General features: G+C 49.9%; 1 protein-coding gene across 1 annotated transcript; it reads right to left on the bottom strand.

The window, feature by feature from the left end:
• Positions 1-9,688: 9,688 nt before the first annotated feature.
• On the bottom strand, positions 9,689-10,942 carry LOC144102738 (speckle-type POZ protein-like). Its single transcript, XM_077635922.1, has one exon. It carries the CDS (start codon positions 10,775-10,777, stop codon positions 9,689-9,691), a length of 1,089 nt encoding a protein of 362 aa, XP_077492048.1. The 5' UTR covers positions 10,778-10,942.
• Between the last annotated feature and the right edge of the window lie 8,484 nt (positions 10,943-19,426).

Below are 19,426 nucleotides of genomic sequence, written 5' to 3'. Positions count from 1 at the left end.
GCTGCCGTCGCGCGCTAGCTGTTGGGGCAGTGGCGTACATTGCGAGGAAGAGGAGGAGGGATTTTTATCGCTCACGGGGAGGAGGAGCGCTTTTTCGCTTACGGCCGACGCCAACGACACCGGAGACAACTGCTTCCGCTAGAAATTGGAATTTAGAACCAAAAAATATATCCCCCCAGCTCGATTTTAACTGCTAGCGCCGGCAAGCGGCAGAACTCCGTGATAAATTAAAACTTCCAAGCCACGTTTCACTGATCACCCAAAATAACCAAATAACCGATATTATGCAGTTCACATGTGAAAGCAGCCAGTCGCAGGAAGAACTCGAAAATAAAACTTGGTTTTTTGGGACAGGAAATGGCGCAGTATCTGTCACATATCCACGGACAACTGAACCGTGCCGTAAGGGAAGAAATAAAGGAAAGAGTGAAGAAAGAAACGAAGAGGTGCTGTAGTGGAGGGCTCCTGAATAATTTCGGCCACCTGGGGATCTTTAACGTGCACAGCACACGGGCGCCTTATTGTTTCGCCTCCGTCGAAACGCAGCCTCGTTTTTCTGTTTAAAGAGCGTTTTCTCATAAGAACGCTGTACTCCTTCGACGCAGGAAAAATCGATTATTCTCTTGTGTCCCTACAGACGAGGTCACAGTGTCTATCACGGCCGCCCGCCTACATGCCTGTAAAAAAGCCGCGGTCGAGAGCACCAAACAAGCCACCAGCTGTATACATACTACGCTACATACGTGTCGCAATCTGTTCGGCTCAAGCGGCTTCATGCAACGTTCTAGATTCCCATTCGCTAAGCTCAGCGTGATAGCGAACCGCTAGGTGGCTCACCGGTCGTCATGTATTTTTGTATCCCCGGTTAAGACAGGAGGCATAGTCTTCGCAACGCGACACTCTGAACACGTCTGTAAATGGCTACTAGTTATTAGGCAATCCCAATTCAGTAACTTATTAAGGCAATTAAAATATTCATAATTGTTCCTAACTTGAAATAACCTGTGACGACAGGTGCTTTGTAGGGTAAGCTGTACGCAATTTGTATGCTACTTTTTCTTTCTTATTCTTTATTGCTGTGACAATGTTGTATTACTGTGAAAAAGAGAATTACATGAAAAGTCAAATTTATTGGCGAGAAAAAAATATAAAACAGGTCATTCTCATTCGTGATATCACGACCGAAAACCACCGTGTTGTCCTAGTTTATTAGTGAATGGGAATGGCCACGAAGGTTTGTTACAAAGCTTTGCAAGAACCAGCAATAAGGGCGACACAGTTGCACTATGCCCAGCCCGACATGCAACTCACATTCACTCAACTCCGAATGGATATCATTGAGTGAAGCTATTATACCAATTTCTGAGGGATGTCTTATGAATGATAGTGGCGAATGGGTAATAACCACAGTTTTGTGACAAAATAATAGGACTGTGCATGTAATCTTTGGCGAATACTATCTAAGAGCTGAGGCGGCAAAGTACTTCTAGTTGAAAAACACCCTTACAGTTAAAACAGCGGAAAAAGTTCTAGAAATCAGTGCTGGAAATATATTTGATATATTGTTCTATAGTTATGCCTCTAAAATTATAACAACGTTTCGAAGTCTATATTAAAACATTGTTTGTTTAGAAAGCAAAATAGCGTTTTGTATACCACACGACGTTATGTGTTAATTTTTACCGCTAATGTAACATTGCAATGGAACATGTATCAATACTGCAACATACATGACATTTGTATAACACTATTCTAATGTTCGGTGCAACCTGGGCTCTTTCGAAGTTACAAAAACAAAAAAGCATGCTCTGTGTTCACTCACTCTCTCCGCGACATGCATATTCGATATATCGCATTTATACAATAAAGGGGAGGGTGAGAACGCAAATAGCGCCCCGCGGAAATGATTTACTGGGCGTCAGACCTACACACACAATTGCAGACAATCGTGGTACGCAAGCTAAACAAATCACTAATGCTCCGTGTGAAGGACGGGAAGAAGAAAAGTGCTGGACGTCAGAAAGAACTCACCTGTTCAGCGTAGTGTGACAAAAACTACACGGCTCGGTGCCACCGGGAAGCCCACACGCGTTGTAGGTATTCTAGACGACGCCATGGCCATCGACCACGGGAACAGCGCTGTGATGTTGATGCCTGCATCGTAAACGAGAGTTTCAGAAGGCTCAGCCCATCACGGCACAGCCACAAATGCGCGTTGGCATGCACAGTGTCTCGACTGTTATCAACGATTGTCAAGCTATCCACTTTTCGATGGGAGCCTCCGGCGTGGTCGGCTCGTTCACTGGACGTGGCGAAGTTGGGCGTGCGCGTGCGCTACGGCACTCAGTTAGGGGCACAGCACGGCGCTTAATTCCAATTCAAATCATAACGCGGCGTAACCCTGCGGATGCCATCCAGTTGTTATATTTAGTGGCTATATATTATGAAAAATAAAATTAAATATAAAAACGGAAACAATAGATGTTGCTAGCCGCGGCATCTGCCATCGAAACCCTGAGGACCTGAGCTGCTGGCCAGCGGGAATAAAAGGACAGGAAGAATACAGGGAGAGGGAAGGCAAGGGGGAAGCGATAGTAAAAAGGATAGGGGTAGGGCGGCATTAAGTATGTAGAAACGCAGCATGTGGAAATGATGAACCTTCCAAACGGAGGAGTGCAAATAAGGTGCTCTCCGGTTGTCTACGGAATGGCGCGCGCCGGAATGGGCACCGTATTACGTAACACGGGCTGCACCCCACGGGCATTTAAACTTCCTTCGACGTCCTGTGGACGGTAGGGATGCCTGCAAGGCATCTGCACGGCGTCCAAGGAAGGTACACTGGCCATTGCGCATTTCCGCAAGCCGCTTATCAGGGCCTCCAAGAAGCAGCTGAGGCCGGCGGCAACCTACTTGACCAGACTAAATAGAAAAGAGAGAAAAATTAGGACGAAGGGAAGGGCAGGAAGATGACAAGAAAAAAGATGATATACGTGCGGAATAACGTCGCAAAGCTGCACTTCCTGTATGAGAGGCGTCATACTGGACAGCTCTGGAATTATTTCGAGCAATATTTAGGCCCAAATTCGCCTTAAAAAACGCATCTGCCATGGAAGATATTCGGATCATTGAGCTCAGGGTTAGCAGCCGAGTGCTAGAGGCAAAAATCCACAGTGGTGTTACAAGACTCGTATATGAAAAAGCGATCGCTTATGAGACAAATGAAACGAAGACCCGAAAACCATCCACTATCATATGAGTTGTGATACAGCGACAAGCATATATGGTCCATCAATTACGCTAGCCTTCTGGTCTTTTTGCTGCTGCAGAAACAGGTGACTGGTTAAAAAAATAGAGGTGTGAAATCTTACTAGCAGCAGAAATTATTCTGAAAATATTCACCAACAAACTCACCAAGAACCCATGAGCAGGAGAAAGAGATAGGAGTATAAAGCATAATAAAAAAAATACATTATTACGAAAATTAACATTCACGGGACACAGCAGACGTTTCCGTATAGATAATATATGGAAAATTCACTGAAAATCAAGTCGGAAAATGAAGTCGATGTTATGTCCAAAACGTTGTTTTTCTGCTATTAGCCATGTGAATGAGAAAATTAACGCACGAGAATTTTTTAGTGCAAACCGCAATCGTCACCTGGCGTCGACGCTTGCAGGAATTTGGCTTTACGATTTATGCTTTAAGGGGGTTTAACGTCCCAAAATGACTCAGGCTATGAAAAACTCCGTAGTAATGGGCTCCGGAAGTTTCCACCACATGGGGTTTTTTAACGATCTGGAAACTGGGAATTGGGTCTTGGGTGCAAATGATTCACTACTGTCCGCCATGGATAGGCATGTATCCGCAAAATAAATTATGGGACATTAAGTTATTCCCAAAAGAGAGGTGCGTGTTAGACATTGTGCTACCTTACTTCGTCATTACTTATAATAAACTGCACATCTCCAAACAAAAATATAAAGCTAACCCAATGATTCGAAGTCGACTCGACTCCTTCATCAGGAGTGACTGAGGGCAGTACCTAGCGTCTTTAAGAATGGAGGTGAGGAGGGGGTCAAAGTAACGAATGCTGTGATGCGAAAGGCGTGGGGGAGGTGGAGGAAGTGGGGTTAAGGCTGTTAGTCACGTTGTAGCACTGTCGGGAGACGGTCAATGGCGACTTTTTATCGTTGAGTTGAAGAGAGAAGTATCTGGGCAAATACTGGGAGCAGGTTTTCTTTTGTGCGGTTGATTTTTCCGGGGTGGTTCGGATGTGCCAGGATTCCAGAAGGAGCCTTTAGTGGTAATTTTTTTTTTGGTTCCAAGGATGCGGGTTTCTTCGAAGTTGATTCTATGGTCTGAGTCCTTGGAATGTGCGGCTACAGGACGGCGGTTGTTTAACGGGAGCTGACATCGTACACGGGCCTCTAGAATTTCGCCCTAATTCAAATGTGTCAGCCGTGGCTGGAATTGAAGCCGTCTTTCAGGTCAGCAGCCGAGGAACATAAATACTGAGCCACTGCGAGACGGGCAGTTACTCAAACAGGAAAACACAAAAAGGTTATAAAGTGTTAACACATCTTGCTGAAGCCGCTCTCGATCGGTTCTTTTTTGTCATCGTGTCTGCGATTCCAATCTCGCGCTTTCCTTGACGGTGATAGTTGGGGGGATAGCTATGGTGATGGTTATGGTTATGGTGATGTTTATGGTTATAGAGATGGCTAAGTTGATGGCGATGGTGGTTATCACCGGTTTTCATGAATTTCGATGCCTTCCCTTAGGTGCAATAGAAGCGCGTCCTCATTACGTCAAATGATCGACATGGCTATTTTCGGATACCTTACGCCAACAACGAATGCCTTGTTTCTAAAGTAAAGGATAGAGTACGCAAACGCTCATAGTTTTATGAAGAAAGATTCAGGTATTTACCTATTGATATTCGCTCTAGTCCAGCTTGACTGCGTATCCTCGTCAGCCTGAACATGTTCACCGTCATGGGCCACAAAGAATGCGTGTAGGGATCAGGATGGCGCAGGAAAAATGCAGCATTCGTCGGTTGTTTCCATGACAACGAAGGAACTGCGTCCCTTCGGAACACCTGCGGGTGCGTCGGAAATTGGTAAGCTTAGAGCGTACGGCGAAATTTCTTCTACTTGTAAAAAGGAAAGCGTATACTGCTTAAAAAGGCAGGAATTTCTCACGAATGCCACAAGCAACATTGAGGTTCTGGCTGGTCAGCCAGTCTACCTTGGTACAGGGGGCAGGTACCAGACACCTACTTACAAGATGTCCGCATATATCACATGCCCATGTTGGTCAGTGCCAAATGGTTCGAATCACTAATCAGAAGTGATGGCTGTGTTGTCTGGTTCGGTAGCCCACTGAGATATGTGAAAAAGTGACTGCGTCATTTCTTTTCCTCAATTGGAAATTGGTTTTGGGGAAAGGAAATGGCGGAAAATCTGCCTCACATATCGGCGGACACCAAAACCACCCCGTAAGGTAAGAGATATAGGAGGGAATAAGAGAAGAGACGAAGAAAGAGGTACCGCAGTGGAGGGCTCCCGAATAGTTTCGACAGCCTGAACATCTTTAATGTGCACTGACATTCCACAGCACACGGACGCCTGAGTTTCCCCTCCATCTAAACGCGGCAGCCGCAGTCGGGTTCGAACCCGTGTACTCCAGATCAGTAGCCGAGCGCTCTAACCAACTAAACTCTTCAACGATGGTAAAATAGTACACACTTTGGCGTCGCCAATTTCCGAACGAGGCGCTGCGCGCATTTCATTGCTTCATTCCCATGGATGCGAATTTCTTCTTCCAGAAAAAGTAAAGAAAGGCTTAGTGTGTTTGAGGCAACTCGAACAGCCAATCATGCCACCGCACCACCGCGATGTCTGCCGTCAAAAGGGGTCTTGCAGGGACAAGAGTCCGAAAAGCGAATTTACAGTCCTCTTATACTGCCAAAACATCCATATTTATGCATTTCGAAGCAAAAGCATCATTACGCTGGGTAAAGCCGCTGTTCGCGTGTCGTTAAATTTGTCCTTCCCAGAGCCAGAGATCACGATTGTGCGGGGTTCAAGTGTCCACCGAGATGTCGAATTCTGAGAGCTACTGCACCCTTTCGACAAAAGCGTTCCCGGGTTCGAAGCCAACCGCGCGGCCGCGTTTCGATTCTAGCGAAACGCGAAGGCGCCTGTGCGATGTCAGTGCACGTTAAAGATGCCCAGGTGGTCAAAATTATTCCTGAGCCCTCCTCTACGGCACCTCTTTCTTCCTTTCTTCTCTTAGTCCCGCCTTTATCTCTTGCTTTACGGCTCGGTTCAGGTCTCCGCCGAGATTCCACATATACTACGCCCTTTCCCCGAGAACCAATTTTTAATTTTTTTAATAAATTTTCTTCAAAAAACATGCTTTTGCGGAATTGAGGTGTCCAGCGAGATGTCGAGATTTGAGAGCTACTGCGCTCTTTCCTTCTGTCAAAAACTTTTCCCTACGTCAAAAACACATGCTTTCACATTCCTCCACGTAACCAGATTAGGTGCCCTCAGTTCCGTTTCACGTTTATCGAAACACTATCGAGACGCTATTGCGGCCGGAGGGCAGTGCGCGCACGCGTGAGCGAACTTTGGTGAGCCTCTGTGCATTCCTCGAGCACACGGGCTTGACGTCCCGTCTGTTTTCCGTCAGGTCGTTACACGCAGTGACCGAACGCTCCGCGAGTTGTACCTTGAACGATTAATAACTGGACGCCCCACTCCTTGTAGCCAACGCAGTGCTGTGCACGTGTGTTTTAAATCGTCTAAAATGAACTAATCACGCGCACAACTTGGAGACATTTCTTATTGTGTAAATAGTTTGTACATATTACTTGTCCCCCTATCCTCTCTTCCTGTCCCCTCATCTCTTTCCTTTCATTTCTCCATCCTGCCTGCTATCCTTTATTTCCGCTGCCCCAGCTCAGGTGCTTCAGTATCGATGGCAGATGCCGGGGCTAGCAAAAATCTTTTCCTTCCTTTTTACTATTATTTTAATAACAAAAACCACTACCACCACCTCCATCGAAACAAGGCCGCCGCGGACAGTTTCGAACCCCGGTACTCTGGATCAGTACACGAGCGCCTTAACAACCTTGTCACCTTGGCGGGTACCTATGCAGCGTGCGGAACGCTCTCAACGTTACAGACGCCAAGCCGCTGCCACATGCCACTGTGGTAGGGTGGGTGCGCTGCCTATTGTGTGCGGAACGCGCTCAATGTTACAGGCGCCAAGCCGCGTCTGCTTGCCCAATACACCCCAGCTTTCGCCCTCTAACCAGGTTTAGCAGTAGTTGAACCGCAGAGAATTTTTGTAATTTTTTTTCAAGACACGTGTGTAAATTGTTTTCAGTCCTAGGCCTAGACACGGATGCTGGTCCATGAGGCTGCAATGGACAGCGTGTTCGAATTTCAGTCGCCGGCGCCTTCAGCACATTGAAGCAAAAAAGCCGTTGCGTTGAGACAGTCGCGGACTCTCGAAAGAATACTTCGCGCCGACGCGCGTGTGACAGAGGAAGTCGAACACGCAATGACTGGCTTCCCGTCTCGTAATGTGACTAGAAGTCTTTGAACGCACAAAGCGCGTCGAAAAAGCTATAGTTGCGACGCGCGTCGAGTGCCGGATCTATATTCAATGCATAGCGAACGCTTTGAACGCCGAGGAAAACGAGAAAATGCGGCAGAGTATCCGATGATGGCCTGAATGCCAGTTACCGGGCTAACTATTCTGCCAGAGACCTCCTGGGACATACCCTAAAGAGTCACGAATCTACCTACCCGGCCTCGTTGTCCCAGAACATTGGATGTATTCGCGTTGTAAGAAGGGCACTGTAGTCCTCACCTTGTACGATGACGTGTACATCCAGGGCCGGGGCAGATGTCTCGGAAAGCTGCTGCAGGTAGATATCGCTGCACGTAATTATCAAAAGTTATCCAGATTGTTGCCGGCCTTTCGAGGAGTCCCCTCCTGTGCATTCTGAAGAAGGCTGGTACGGGGCACTAGCCTGCGACATGGTCCAAACAGAGTGGCGTCTTCCTGGACGGATGTCGTAGGGCAGACTGCTTCGGTGGAATGCCACGACAGCAGATCAAAAAGTGCTCACAGGCTCTCCAATTTCCTCTTCCTTGAGCTGTCCCGTGATCCCTTTCGCGCGCGCTTCCGTCTTGACGAAAATGTTTTTTTTTCAAGCGATGTTTATTGCCTCATGGCATAAATGTTATCATATGAGAAATGAGGAGGATGCTTAAATAAATAAAAAGTGGGTTCAACTAAAGAAATAAAAAAATGTTTTTTCAGGAAAGGAAATGACGCAGTAACTTTCTCACATACCTCGGTGGACACCCGAACTGCGCCGTAAGGGGAGATATAGAGGAGAAAGTGAAAGAAGAAAGGAAGAAAGAGGTGCCGTAGTGCATCTCTCTGGAAAGTTCCGACCACCTGTCGAAAGCGCAAGGATATTCCCATAGGTGCAGAGCAGTTGTTCTAGAGGGGAAAAGAAAAGGAGCAGTAACTGCCTCAGTTGTTATGCACCACGAGCCAACCGTGAGGGAGGGGAAGGTGGGAGTGAAAGAAGAGAAAGAAAAAGAAAAAGCAGTGCAATTGTGGTGGGCTCAAGAGGAATTTCGACCCCCGGGAATCTGTGCTGACATCGTAAAGCACAGAGGCGCATTTTGTGTTCCACAACCACGAATAAAATCGAAAATGAAAATTCGTTTTTGAGGACAGGGAATGGTGCGGTAACTGTCTCACCTATCTCGCTAGACACCCGAACCACGCACTAAGGGAAGAGGGACGGAATAAAGGAGGGAGTACAAGGAGAAAGGAAGAAAGACGTGCCGTGACGAGATTCACACGAGATTGCTTTTTGTGCCATTTCACGTGTACAATCGGCCTGTAAAACAAATAGCACGGTACATTATCTGAGCACACGGTCCCGCAGAAATGAGAATGAAAATGCGTTTGTAGACGCAGACACGTTTACAATATTACTAATTGTTGATATCTGCGGAAAAAGATATATACGTAGCTTATTTAGCGTTCATGTAAAATCACCAAAATAGCATGACGTGCCTGAAGTGACCAGGCATTGCGGTGCTAATTTAGTTTCTTCAATGCGACATTCCTGATGCACGCAAACTGCATTAATTGTATAAAATCACGAATCGGAAAAATAAATGCACGGGTATCAGCTATTTTGATTACGTGGCATGAAAGCGAGCGTGAGAACGAATACGAAGTAATTTAATGTGAATATATTCTTGGCCAGAGCCGTGAGCCTTTCGTCGCCGACAAATATTGAACGTCCGCTGGTGCGCCAGACTTCTTCGTTTGATTTTGTATTCTTATTTTCTTTTACCATATTTTTAATGCTCTAATAATTTTAGTTACAACCAAATCTCCACATTACTTAACACAGTGGTAGGCTAAGAACGATATGCAATGCTATGCAGGCTGCACATTGCACTGCTTGACACCTTCTAGGAAAACAAACCACACTGCAGAATTAAAGTTTAGGAGTTCCGCGGCAGGGTAAATGACAAGACCAGAAAAGTTTTGAAATGTCCGGAACCACACGTTTCCTTGTCCGTGGTGTTGCAGTGCCTTAGACAATGCGTAGAGCTATGAGCATCGGACATATTCATCTTAGCGTCTCTCGTACAGTCTCCGTCGTTTGGCAGGCGGCTCGATGGTGTCCTCGCAAGATTCGGGAAGTGCAGCGATAATCACATCCAACACCAGATCTATGTGGTCGTCCACCAGGGTGCACCATCCGTCCGTCTTCATCACTTCGCACAGGTTGGCACAAATAAAATTCAGGGAGCAATGGCGCAGAATGGTAGCGTTGAGCTTGTCGCCGACGATGAGACTGAACGCCGCACTCTCGAAGCTGAGGTTTTCATTGAGGGCGTCTTCGCACTCGTCCCGCCGAGTCAGCAAGCCGTACTTGTCAGCCGCCTCCATGAGGGCGTGCGCCATGTTGTCGAGGTTCGGTGAACATCCAGTGTAGATGAAGCGGAGCATTTCTCCAAACACTTCGTACTCGATGTCTGTGACGAAGACTTGCCCTTGCAGGTTCTCGAGCATGTCGTGCTGGAACATGGCTCGGAAAACTGGTGACCGGGACGCCAGTATCGCCTTGTGCGCGTGATACCTGCCGTCGCCCACATTTACAGTGACGTCGGCGCCGCTGCCACTGTCCAGCAGCCAGCCCAAGTCTTCCGAGAGACGGCAGTCTGTGACACTCAATGTGGTCCTGTGTCGTCCGGTGTGCTCGTCGGAGTACTCAAGGAGAGTCAGATCGCAGCGTATTGTAAGCGAGTCTGCAGGCATAAGCTGCGCAGCTTCACTTTGCAGAGCGCTTCTGGTTATGGTGCCCAAAAATCCGCTGGTCGCTATCCCGTCCGTGAACGTTAGTACAGTCGGGGTGCTCTTGAGAGCATCATTGTTCTTCACGTCGACGACACAGAACGTTGCTTCTGCAGTCACGTTTTGGCTATCCTCGTGGTGGAGAAAAAAAGACAAGAACTGGCACTCACGGTCATCGTCGTTGCTATCTTCTCCAGTGCGGAAGGCCAGGTACCAAGAACCGTGCGCCTGAAATTTGGAGCTAGCTATTTCTCGTCCGAGACGCCCCCAGCAGAAGGAAAAATTCTCGATTAGCCATATAAAGGAATCCCTCGCGATTTTTCTCTTGGGGATGGAGTCGTCTTCAGGCAGTTTCATGGCGCACATCTTAGAAGGCTGCGCGGGTTAAAAGTCTACGCTCACTAAGGAGCCTGGGGATAAGGAGCCTTAGGCCTTGCAGGATAAAAAGCTCTCAACCGTGTCGCAAGGACCGAGGCTTGGTGTCTCGGAGGTCCCAGTACTGCGGCCGAAACCACCGGTGCTTTCGCCTCCCTTCTGCTTTTTCATCGCTTCTGAATCCCCAGGAGAAAATTTTCTTTTTTTTCAGGGAATTAAACCTTCGCCTTAAACATGAGGCATTGTTCCAATCCTATTCACGAGACTGTGTTAATGAGCAGGCAACCCGAAAAAAAATCAAAACTGCTGGTAAGAAATTGCTCCTGATAAGAAATTTTCTTGTTTTGCTCTTGGCATTCTAGAACCGCCCAAGATCTTCCAAATGCGGAAACTGTATGGAGGAAAAACTAAAGCTCCCGTGTGCTGTGCGATGTCAGTGCACGTTAAAGATCCCCAGGTGGTCGAAATTATTCCGGAGCCCTCCACTACGGCACCTCTCTCTTCCTTCCTTCTTTCACTCCCTCCTTTACCCTTCCCTTACGGTGCGGTTCAGGTGTCCAACGATATATGAGACAGATACTGCGCCATTTCCTTTCCCTCCAAAAACCAACCAACCAATGGTCTTTAGCCTTTTTATGTTCGTTATAAAGGAAACTTCACCGAATGCCGCTTTGCGGAACAAGCATTACAAGCAGAGGAATCTGCCACGACCTTTATTGAGACTAATTTTACGGCGGTGTACCTTTTAATGCGAACCTTAGTAGGCTAAATGCACAGAAGCAGTAATTACCTAAAAATATATGCACTATTGAGAGAAAAAAAAACACTTTCATTTGCTTTTACATACTACAATTGCCCGATTTTAACGAGCACCCGATTATCATGTTGGCTGAAATGTAAAATGCAAAATCTGGGTGGAACATTTAGGCTTCGTTTGCATCAGCGTCGGCGTTCGCTGTTCGTTCTCTCTCTTGGCGGTTCTTCTTTGCTAGCATCGACGAGCGCACACACGAAAGTAACAGACGAGTAACAACACGACTGCAAGACCAGTAGTAGGAGGCAGGCGGATAGCATTGGAGGGGCACTTAAGCTCCAGCTTAAGGATATGATGCGATAGCTAATTGGTTAATGGCAATATATGCAGAATTGGACACTCCCGAATTTGCATTCACTGATACCCGGGAGTCCTCAAACCACTCCTGGCGCAGTGGTGCAGCGGTTAAACGATGCGTCACTGCCCTGCGTTGGCAGGTGCTCCTATCGGTGGGACCTGTGCGATCCATGAAGCTCTTCAAAGCAACCTCTCGCGACCAATCATTAATTTGCCCAACTGCTCCCTACCTGCCGCGGTGGCTCAGTGGTTCGCGCACTCGGCTACTGATCCGGAGTTACCGGGTTCTAAACCGACCGCGGCGGCTGCGTTTCAACGGAGGCGAAACGCTAAGGCGCCCGTGCGCTGTGCGATGTCAGTTCCGGTTAAAGATTCGCAGGTGGTCGAAATTATTCAGGAGCCCTCCACTACGGCACCTCTTTCTTCTTTCACTCCCTCCTTTATCAATTCCCTTACGGCGCGGTTCATGTATCGGCCGATATGTGAGAAAAATACTGCTCCATTTCCTTTATATTAATAATAATTGGATTTTGGGGAAAGGAACTTTCGCAGTATCTGTGTCATATATCGTTGAACACGTGAACAGCGCCGCAAGGGAAGGAATAAAGGAGGGAGTGAAAAAGGTGCCGTAGTGGAGCGCTCCGGAATAATTTCGACCACCTGGGGATCTTTAACGTGCACTGACATCGCACAGTACACGGGCGCCTTAGCGTTTTTCCTCCATAAAAACGCAGCCGGCGTGGTCGGCTTCGAATCCGGGAACTCCGGATCTCTAGCCGAGCGCCATAGCCATAGAGCCACCGCGGTGGGTTCATTTCCTTTCCCCCAAAACAAGTTTTTTCCAATGGCCCACCTGCAATGGTGGGCAGTTTGCTCAGAGTGGAGTGGGCAGGTTGTGATGACGCCAGAAGGTCATGTCACCTGGCCGCCTGTCTCAGTATCTGTCTCATATATCGTTGGACACCTGAACCCCGCTGTAAGGGAAGGGATAAAGAAGGGAGTGAAAGAAGGAAGGAAGAAAGAGGTGCCGTAGTGGAGTGCTCCAGATTAATTTCGACCACCTGGGGATCTTTAGCGGGCACTGACATCGCACAGCACACGGGCGCCTTAGCTTTCTTCCTCCATAAAAATGCAGCCGGCGCGGTCGGCTTCAAATCCGGGAACTCCGGATCTCTAGCCGAGCGCCATAACCATAGAGCCACCGCGGTGGGTCCATTCCCTTTACCCCAAAAACAGTATTTTCCAACTGCCCACCTGCAATGGTAGGCAGTTTGCTCAGAGTGGAGTGGGCAGGTTGTGATGACGCCACAAGGTCACGTCACCTGGCCACCCCACTCACATCCAAGGTTGCTTCGCTGGGCAGTTTTCGGGGATTTTTCGCTCACGGCCAACGACGCCGACCAAGACGATGTCGAGGACGACAGCGGATTTTCTGCGATAAGAGCTCCCTAACTCTACCGCGTTAAAGCATGTTTGCCATCGTCGTCTTCGCTGTACTACTAGCGGTAGTGAAAACTCGTCCCTTGAACGGAGAGTGACAAAAAAAGTGAGGGGCAGGGGGCGCGTTGTGCGCAGGTTGGCACCTCGAATTGCAACCGCGTAGAAGGTGCCACCCATGGCGGCACGACCACGTAATCATTCCGAGCGCATATCCGGTCCCTTGCGCCTCGCGCTAACTTTTCCTGAGCACACGTAGCGAATGTTCCCGGATGAACGACATGTTTGTATTGGTACACATTCTGTGTCCGTGCAGGCAAGCGTGACCGAGGAATGGAGGGCAGGGGCAGAGCAGGGCGGCAGGAACCCCGCACGGAGTGCATCGCTCTTCGCGTAATCATTATTGCATACAAGCTGGCGTTGGCTTTGTGCATGACGAATTTCGTAATCGCAATTCAATTTTACGGCAAGAGCTGTTGCACCAAGACCACACTGGTCCTTGGCGTGGCTCAAGTCTATAAAGCTATGCAGGTGCCCGGAGATGCACCCATTGAGCGCTCCGGAGGAGGCAGCTTCACGGCCAGACTGTTTCTAGAGTGAAGCCCAATGTACAGGTGGGTGCGTAATGCTCGTTCTATAAAACACAGAACTCCCCCTCCGGGCGTCCGTACCTATAATGAGGCGTGGACTTCAGATCAAGCCGTCTATTCACCCGCGGCGGTGGCTCACTGGTTTGGGCGCTTGGCTACTGAACCGGTGTACCCGGGTTCGAACCCAACAGCGGCGGCCTCGTTTCGATGGAGGCGAAACGTTAGACGTCCGTGTGCTGTGCGACATCAGTGCACGTTAAAGATCCCCAGGCCTTCTTTCTTCCTCTCCTTTTTCACTCCTTCCTTTATCCATTACCTTGCGGCGCGGATCAGGTGTCGGCCGATATGTGACACAGATACTGCACCATTTCCTTTCCCCACACACCAATTTTCCCTTTCGCCGTCTACTGACACTATCACCAGCGTCTGTTTTTCTAAGGGGGGATGTTAGGGTGTCGTGTTTGGTGGCTTGGCTGTGCTGGCACAACGAAAGGGTGTGTTACGTCTCGCCTACGACGCGCGGTATAGCCGGCGCGGATGCAACGGACGCCGCGGCTTCGTTCATCGCGGCCGCAACGCCTCCCGCCAAGCGCGTCCAGGCAGGTTTCAGTGCCACGTGTCGTCGTGCGTGCGTGTGTGTGTGTGTGCATGTTGGTGCCCACGCTTGTCAAAGCGCGGCAGCCGGGGAGAGGAACTCCCCAACTGGGAGGCGAGGAGGTCTGACCGGCGCCGGCCTGGCGGACGCGCCCGTCACGTCTGGACATGTTCAAGCGTCGCCGTATCGGACGCCTCTTCCCAAGCCGTTCCTTCTTGCCCTCGACTCCGTGGGTATAAAACGCCGCTGCCCCGGACGCCGAGAGAGACTTCGATTTCTTCCTTCGAGTAACGTGGTCGCCCTGACCGGCTGCTCTTTTGCGATGCCAGAATAAACAAGTTGTTCTGTTGCCAGTCGACTCATCCTTTGCCGGGACCTTCGGATGTTTCCAGCTTTGCCCCAGGCCGCCAGGCCAACGCTACCCTTGGGGCTTGCAACCCATTTGCAACAACTGGTGGCAGCGGTGGGATCCCGACAACGGAGGCCAGCAGCGAAGATATGCGGTCAACTGTTTGCTGAGCAGCACAACGACCATCCGGGAGCAGTGCAACGAGCCCTGTGTGATGACTGGTTGCCTGCAACGGAACGACTGCGCTGAATTCTTGGCTGCGAGGTTTGGTGAGTGCGGGACTTTCTTCTTCTGAGTTTTGCCAGGCTTTTGTTAGTGTCAGAAACAGAGCTGGTAATTGTGTTGTCGTTGCTGCCGGGTTAGTTTGCGGCAAGACAATAGTAGGCAGTAGAGAAAGCAGCATTCGGAGCAGCCATGGATTTGAAGTCGTTGCGCAAACCGAAATTGCTGGAGCTTGCAAGAGAGTTGGGTCTGGATGTCTCAGACAAACTCAGAAAACCAGAACTGCTAAGGGCTATTCTTGAGTTGGAGGCTGAGGATGACGAGCTGTCGGAATGCCTTGAGACCATTGAGGAGAGGGAGCAAAAAGAGGAGCGCGAACGTAAAGAGCAGAAAGACGAGCGCGAACGTAAAGAGCAAAAAGAGAAAGAAGAGCGCGCTTTGGAAATGAAGCGTCTCGAGGTAGAGATGGAACGCGCTCGTAATGGAAGTCAGGCACACGGTGCAGGAGAACGAGTATCGTTCAAAATGACTGACCTGATGCGGCCGTTTAAGCTTGGAGAGGACATTGGTTTGTTCCTGGTTAACTTTGAGCGAACGTGCGAGAAGCAGGGGTTCTCTCGGGAAACGTGGCCACAGCGCTTGCTCACTTTGTTACCCGGCGAGGCGGCCGACGTAGTCGCTCGCTTGAAGAGAGAGGAGGCAGAGGATTTCGACCAAGTGAAATCGAGTCTGCTAAAAAAGTACAGGCTGTCAGCGGAGGCGTTCCGTCGGAAGTTTCGGGAAAATGAAAAAAACAGAAATGAGTCATATACAGAGTTTGCCTAAAGGCTTATGTCAAACATGCAGGAGTGGCTCAAAGAAGAGAAAGCGTTTGGTGACCACGAGAAAATTCTGCAGTGTTTCGGGCTGGAACAGTTTTATAGTCGGTTACCTGAGAACGTGCGGTACTGGGTCTTGGATAGGCCAGACGTTAGTACAGTGGCTAAAGCCGCCGAGCTAGCCGAGGAGTTTGTGACGCGTCGGGCTCGCGGAGCTAAGTACGGTCAAAAGGGTGAATTTGGCTCCAAGTCTGAGAGGCCGAAGTTCACACCCATGAGAGCAAGGGGGGACACGCGTAGTGCGGATGCGAGTGAAAGCAGTCCGACCGAACGTAAGGAGACGGCGGCAGCCGAAGCCGAACGCAGAAAGCGGTTCGAGAGGAGGCAAGCGCGCGTGTGTTATACGTGCCAGAAGCCGGGTCACTTTTCGGCGCAGTGTCCAGAAACAAAAAGAGAAGTCGTGTGTTTGTCATTATGTAGCACTGACGAGAACATGAAGCTTCTCGAGCCTTACATGCGAGACTTCCTCGTGAACGGGAAAGAGTGCCGAGTGCTTCGTGATTCCGCAGCTACAATGGATGTAGTTCACCCCTCTTACGTAGAACCCGATATGTTCACGGGCGAGTGCGTATGGATCAAGCAAGCCGTGGAAGCTCATAGCGTGTGTCTGCCCGTAGCAAAAGTGCTTATTGAAGGACCTTTCGGAGCACTTGAGACGGAGGCCGTAGTGTCATCTATGCTGCCCCCCCAGTACCCGTACCTATTTTCGAACAGGTCCGATCACCTCCTGCGCGAGAAGGGGCTTTTGTTTGGTGAGGCTAGCGTTCAGGCCTTAACCAGACCGAGAGTTCGGGAGCTCGCTGCAAAGGCGGTAGTTGCGGGGCCGACGTTGTCGAACAATGAGAAAGGGTCGGAGGCGCAGCAAGCTGATATTCCGAGCACGTCAGAACTGGATAAAATTGAGCCTGTAGCGTTGAAGGCACCAGGTACTGGAGAGGAAATGCCCGACAAGGGAAAGTTAGAAGAGCTTCCGGTCGAGCTTCCGGGACTAGGCTCAGTGACGAACAGGGAAGACACTGATCAGGTCATTAGTGACTTAATCATTAAAGCACCGCTGTCGGCTGAGCAGAAAACCGAACTACACCAACTCTTACAAGAGTTTCAAGGTCAGTTCTCTGAGAGGCCTGGTAGGACTTCTGTCCTTACTCATGATATAGAACTTACCTCCCCAGAGCCAGTACGATCCAAGGCGTACCGGGTGTCACCCCGCCAGCGCGATATTATGGAGGCTGAGGTAAAGAAAATGCTACAGCTCGGTGTTATTGAGGCGGGTGAGAGTGATTATACCTCCCCTTTGATTTTAGTTGAGGTACCGGGCAAGGAACCTCGTCCTTGCGTCGACTACCGCAGGCTTAATTCCATCACTAAGGATCAAATTTATCCGATCCCTAACATCGAGGAGCGCCTTGAGAAAGTTAGTAGCGCTCAGTTTATTTCCACCCTAGATCTTGTCAGGGGTTATTGGCAGGTTCCACTTACAGAAGAGGCTAGTAGGTATGCGGCGTTCATTTCACCAATGGGAACATTCCGTCCTAAAGTTTTGAGTTTTGGTTTGAAGAACGCGCCATACTGCTTTTCAAGCCTCATGGACAAAGTGTTGCGGGGACAGGAAGAATTTGCTTTACCGTATTTAGACGACGTAGCGATATTCTCCGCATCCTGGTCTGAGCATATGGCACACTTGCGGGCAGTGCTAACCCGCCTGCGCGAAGCGGGCTTGACAGTCAAGGCTCCCAAGTGCCAATTAGCACAGGCCGAGGTTGTCTACCTCGGTCACGTGATTGGACAGGGTCGTCGCCGCCCCTCTGAAATAAAGGTGGCCGCTGTGCGAGACTTCCCGCAACCGCGCACGAAGACCGATATTCGGTCGTTCTTAGGTGTCGCCGGCTACTATCAGAGGTACATCCCCAGGTACTCCGATATCGCGGCTCCCCTGACGGATGCTCTGATGCTCTAAGAAAAACAGAGCCCCAAACAGTCGTCTGGAGCGAGACAAAGGAAAGAGCTTTTAGCGCCCTAAAGAGCGCCCTAACAAGCCAGCCTGTGCTACGATCGCCAGACTATACCAAAGGGTTCGTTGTTCAGTGCGATGCTAGTGAGCGAGGCATGGGCGTTGTACTGTGCCAAAGGGACAATGGAGAAGTGGAACACCCCGTCCTGTATGCTAGTCGTAAGCTGACCTGTCGTGAGCAGGCGTACAGCGCCACCGAGAAAGAGTGTGCGTGTCTCGTGTGGGCCGTTCAGAAATTGTCATGCTACCTAGCCGGCTCGAGGTTTATCATTGAGACGGATCACTGCCCTCTCCAATGGCTGCAGACCATATCTCCCAAAAATGGCCGCCTCCTGCGCTGGAGCCTCGCTTTGCAACAATATTCCTTTGAGGTGCGTTACAAAAAGGGGAGTCTCAACGGTAACGCCGATGGCTTAAGTCGAAGCCCCTAACGTAGGAATCCGCCTCAAAGTTGTTGGTTACTGATGTTTTCTTCCTGAGGCAGGATTTTTACCATATTGCTTTTGTTTAGTGTTTCAAAGTGATTATGTGCTTTCTAGTGCAATTTTCCAATTTGTGGACGCGTTCTGAGTGCTGCTTGACTACTGTAAGGAACTAGGCAGTAGTATAAAAGGGGAAAGAGCCTGGCAGAGCTTAGTGAGGGTTGTCTCGTGCTTGCTGACTGAGCGGTTGCGTTTCGGCGTAGTTCTAACGCTTGCTGGGAACGAGCACAAAAATGGCAACTCTCCTGAAGTGACTTTGCAGTGCCCTGCGTGATCCTGAACCTGAGAACGAGGCCTTCTCTGTGCGCTGCGCTCAAGCAACGTCGAGGGACGACCGGTTTCGTTTACGAGCATCATCGAGCGACATCCCTCTGGACAGCGGATGCAGTCCCCTGACCATCGGGATCTCCTTCTCCCGGCGGGGCGGTCTGTTACGTCTCGCCTACGACGCGCGGTATAGCCGGCGCGGATGCAACGGACGCCGCGGCTTCGTTCATCGCGGCCGCAACGCCTCCCGCCAAGCGCGTCCAGGCAGGTTTCAGTGCCACGTGTCGTCGTGCGTGCGTGTGTGTGTGTGTGCATGTTGGTGCCCACGCTTATCAAAGCGCGGCAGCCGGGGAGAGGAGCTCCCCAACTGGGAGGCGAGGAGGTCTGACCGGCGCCGGCCTGGCGGACGCGCCCGTCACGTCTGGACATGTTCAAGCGTCGCCGTATCGGACGCCTCTTCCCAAGCCGTTCCTTCTTGCCCTCGACTCCGTGGGTATAAAACGCCGCTGCCCCGGACGCCGAGAGAGACTTCGATTTCTTCCTTCGAGTAACGTGGTCGCCCTGACCGGCTGCTCTCTTGCGATGCCAGAATAAACAAGCTGTTCTGTTGCCAGTCGACTCATCCTTTGCCGGGACCTTCGGATGTTTCCAGCTTTGCCCCAGGCCGCCAGGCCAACGCTACCCTTGGGGCTTGCAAC

Source organism: Amblyomma americanum, chromosome 8 (genome assembly GCF_052857255.1).
Source record: "Amblyomma americanum isolate KBUSLIRL-KWMA chromosome 8, ASM5285725v1, whole genome shotgun sequence".
NCBI classification, from domain to species: Eukaryota; Metazoa; Arthropoda; class Arachnida; order Ixodida; family Ixodidae; genus Amblyomma; species Amblyomma americanum.
The sequence above is the reverse complement of the archived record's forward strand: the minus strand, read 5'-3'. Positions and strand labels throughout refer to the sequence as shown.

Excerpts from the sequence above, each read along its gene's own strand:
- LOC144102738 (XM_077635922.1), bottom strand. The coding sequence starts at position 10,777 with ATGTGCGCCATGAAACTGCCTGAAGACGACTCCATCCCCAAGAGAAAA.